At 32.0% G+C, this 3,932-nt stretch overlaps 1 protein-coding gene across 1 annotated transcript in view; it reads right to left on the minus strand.

Moving 5' to 3' along the window:
* Positions 1–270: 270 nt before the first annotated feature.
* LOC105270604 (zinc finger protein 704-like) overlaps positions 271–3,932 on the minus strand; it is a 5,831-nt gene continuing 2,169 nt past the window's right edge. The window contains exons 2-3 of the mRNA XM_011311645.1: positions 3,292–3,592; positions 271–2,389 (exon numbers count right to left, since the gene is read on the minus strand). Coding sequence (XP_011309947.1) covers positions 2,168–2,389; positions 3,292–3,592 — 523 coding nt within the window. The 3' untranslated portion in view covers positions 271–2,167. The remainder of the gene's footprint in view (positions 2,390–3,291; positions 3,593–3,932) is intronic.

The following is a 3,932-nucleotide window of genomic DNA, read 5'->3' on the forward strand; positions in this document are numbered from 1 at the left end:
TTGAAAGTTTTTGTTTGATTTTCTTAATGAAAAAACGGGGAAATACAATAAAAATTGTGAATTTTATAGAGAATATATCCATAGAATAAGTGGAACAGAAAAATCAAGTGCAATTGATTTTTACTGGGAGACAATTAACGGAAAGTTTAAGATAATCGAGAGAATTGTCAGGTGAATTCACAGATTCGATTACTTCTAATGAATTTCTGCTTGTATAATAAGAAAGATATCCAATAATTATTTGAAATATTACTATTAAATATTACTATTAAATATTAATATTACAAAAATTTTGAATAAACTAAAGTAAATAGATTTATGTTTGCCCCTGCCTTATGATAATTCACTTGTCGTCAGGTAAATTCGAAAAAACAATTCATTTCCCTTCGAAAGAATTGAATTTCCATTCATTCCATTGGTAAAAGAGATAAATAAATTTGACTTGACCTGCCACATTTCAATCATCCCGACTGTTTAACGAACCTATCAAGAGTGCCATATCATTGCATCTCAGTTAATTTAATAACAAATTATACCAATGAGCAATTACGATTTAGAGAAAATAAAAGACAATAAATTCTCAAATGATAAATAAACGATAAATTACTCGATGCTCTTAAAAATTTGATAATTCCCCATAAAAAAAGAATGCCATAAAAATTTTCTTGAATTGGGCTTCAGTTGTAAATAAACAATAAATACAATGAATGTAAAATAGGCAAACACATGGAAAATTATAATTATATTGTAATTAAATTATAATTTAATATGGAAGGTCGACTGCCTGATTGAAAGACACTTGGATAATTCCTGGTAGGTTTTAATATTGTTCTAGTACATGATGGTACAAGGTGAGAAGAAATTGTGCATTTAATTCAATTATTGGGTTTTTTTTAGTAAGGAAATTGATAATTTTATTTGCCGAGACCTTCGGCATGATTCTCTCAATCTCTGAATGTTGACAATCTCTTGGAAAATTGGCTTTACACGAGAGCTCATCGATGACTCCCGCCGGGATGTACGAAAAATCGTTCTAGTAAATTTACTATTCATCTCTGGCAGTATATAATATTGGTGTATACAACTTATGTTGTTTATTGTTTTATGTTTTCTCTCCCATATATCTCTTTTGTTATCAACATAATTAATCTATTGAATTGATTTATTCGTTTCTTTTGGATTTCGCCTCGTCGGGAATGGGAATTACCATTCTCCATGAGTTTGCACATTATTTTTTTTTTCTCCTAAAAACACGTTTTTTTAGATGTTTCACAGAATTAGCTTCGATTTAGTTTAAAATATCACAATTTTTCTCCGATCAAATGGTTTTCCCCTTCTCCATACTGACATAGACTGAATTTCTGACACAAGTGACACAAAAATCTCCATCAAATTAATATACAATTCAATCAATAAATCAATCTTCAAAATAAACTGATAGCATTTACAAAATTAACGTCATATTCATCAACACAAAACATTCAAATCTCCTCCAAATGACAAATTCAATAAATAAACTACATAAAATAATGTACACCTTCGAATTTCCATGTGATAGCAGTGAGATAAGTACCAGAAACTGAACTAATTAAAAATTTTCCATAATCTCGTCATCGTAATACCATCGCAGAATGCTGCACAATTCAAATGAAAAATGAAAAAAAAAAATGAAAAAAAAAAATTACAAGTGTCAGAAATTACGTTCATGCCAGAGCTCGATGTTGAAACATACATTTTTACTTTAATATATATATTCTTTTTTCATTAACGGTTTTGTAATCTCAACGAGAGACATTTAAAAAATTCGTGAAGAGTCAAGCACGTTTACGTGTCAATTACCATGAATCAACAGTGAAAAAACACTTGAGTCCAAATATGGTCGACTCCTTACGATTTCGCATACACATTAAAGATACAGCTGTTGTCTCTCTCTGTATTGAGCTCACCAGACGAATAATATCCCAGTGCAATAGTCAACAGGTAATCGTCATGGTATGTGTACTGTCATCGTGTCTCACTGTTGTATAATTCACTCATTTATTTATTGTTGTACGTTGGCAGTTGATCTGGCGGTTAGCGCATTGTAATTCTTTTACACTAGCAAACTTTGGGATTGACTCAGCGAGGCTGGGATACCTGTGCACATCACAGGCTCTCATCATTGTTTCTAGACAACGTAACGAGTACAGGCCTTTTTCCATTTACACTGCGTACACCAGTCGAGCCTTCCCTCCATACCGTGACGTTTACGGCATTTTTTCACCTCGTTACGTCCACGTCGCGATTTTGAGATTATTTTATCACCAGTTGATAGGGCTAGGAGACTACCACTTGGTGATACGTAACGATGTTGTGATTTTGTCGGCTTGCGGTGTTTTCCGGTATTTCCCTGGAATCATTAAAATATCATCAATTAATAAAATGCTGCATTCACTCACTAAAATCAATGATTTTGCCAAGTTAATTTGCAATTTGAAAGGAAAATATACATTGAAGCAGTATTTTGTGTAAATATCCATTAAAGTTGCCTGATTTTTTTATTATACTATTAATAATGAAATTTATTAATTAATGAAATTTATACTGAAATATATTCCTTTATGGATCCTTTATGGATCATTTATTTATGATAGATGATAAACGCGTAATTGTAAATCGCAATTAAATTTCAAATTCAAATATCTAATTATAAATATAATACATATATTTTTTTTCTTAAAAAATTATTTAAAATTTTCCTGAGCTAAGCTATGCGGCGAAAAACGGTGACAGTTTTCGTTACAACCTGAATTTTTTTAGAAGGGATGAGCTCTAATTTATTCTCGATTTAAGGCTCGGGTGGATTATCTAGAAAAGATAATTTACTCCGAAATTCGGATTCCTAATTACTTTGGCAATTAATCGTTTTTTTCAATAATTGTTAGCTAGCGTTCTAGCGGTTGTCAACTAGGCCGCTAGCTAATAATTATCGGAAAAAACGATTAATTGACGGAGTAATTAGAAGTCCCAATTTTGGAGTAAATGATCTCTTCCAGACAGTCCATCCGGGCCTTAAAACAACAACGAAATTTCTAATTCATCTTTAAAATCCAAAATAGGAACTGTAATTTTTGATTGATGGGCTTTACATACATCACGATGGATTAGAGTAAAAAGATAATTGTGATGATAGCTCAAGGGATTAAAAAATAATAATGTTGCAATAATTCGTTAAGACGATTGCATCGTTATGCAGTGATCATCTCTCTACTCAAGGACTCAGTAATTCCTCAGAATGAAAGAGATAATTACCCCTGAGGGAAGTGATGTTGCCTGAAATTTCAAGAGCTGGCCCTCGTTGTTCATTATTTTCAGGACTGACGTTTGTGGAGGCCTTACCGCAGGTGTTCCAACAACTTTAATAACTGTGGATCCTGCTTCCATGGCAAGCTGCTTCTGATACTCAGGATCCTCGTGCGGTGGCCTTGCCATATCCCGGTGAGACAATGTCGGTGGTGAACTCACTGGGACCTGATAATCGATTACTTTTATCGCATCAAAGTAAAATTCCTCTTCTTGTACGTTTGCTGCTTCCACATTTGATTCTGGTAAACTACAACAAAAATTATCATTCCAGATTCATTATCGGTTCATCAGAATTTATAATCAATTTATTAACAAAATTTATCACATGTATATGTAAGTCTTATTCATAATTATTCATTATTATTCATGATTATTCATCATTAAATATTGTGACGAAATGACGCGCTCTATTGAATCAACTACTCATTGATAAAATTAACTCATGGATAATCACATCACGATTTTTTATGAATTAGAAATAAATGAGATGATTATTACTATTGTTAGATATTTATTTAGTTGAAAAAAGGATTCAATTTTTTTATATTGAGCTAATCCTCTGCGGTCATTGTCGCGGATTCCTCGGT

The sequence above is a fragment of the Fopius arisanus genome, unplaced genomic scaffold, assembly GCF_000806365.1.
Source record: "Fopius arisanus strain USDA-PBARC FA_bdor unplaced genomic scaffold, ASM80636v1 scaffold00091, whole genome shotgun sequence".
NCBI classification, from domain to species: Eukaryota; Metazoa; Arthropoda; class Insecta; order Hymenoptera; family Braconidae; genus Fopius; species Fopius arisanus.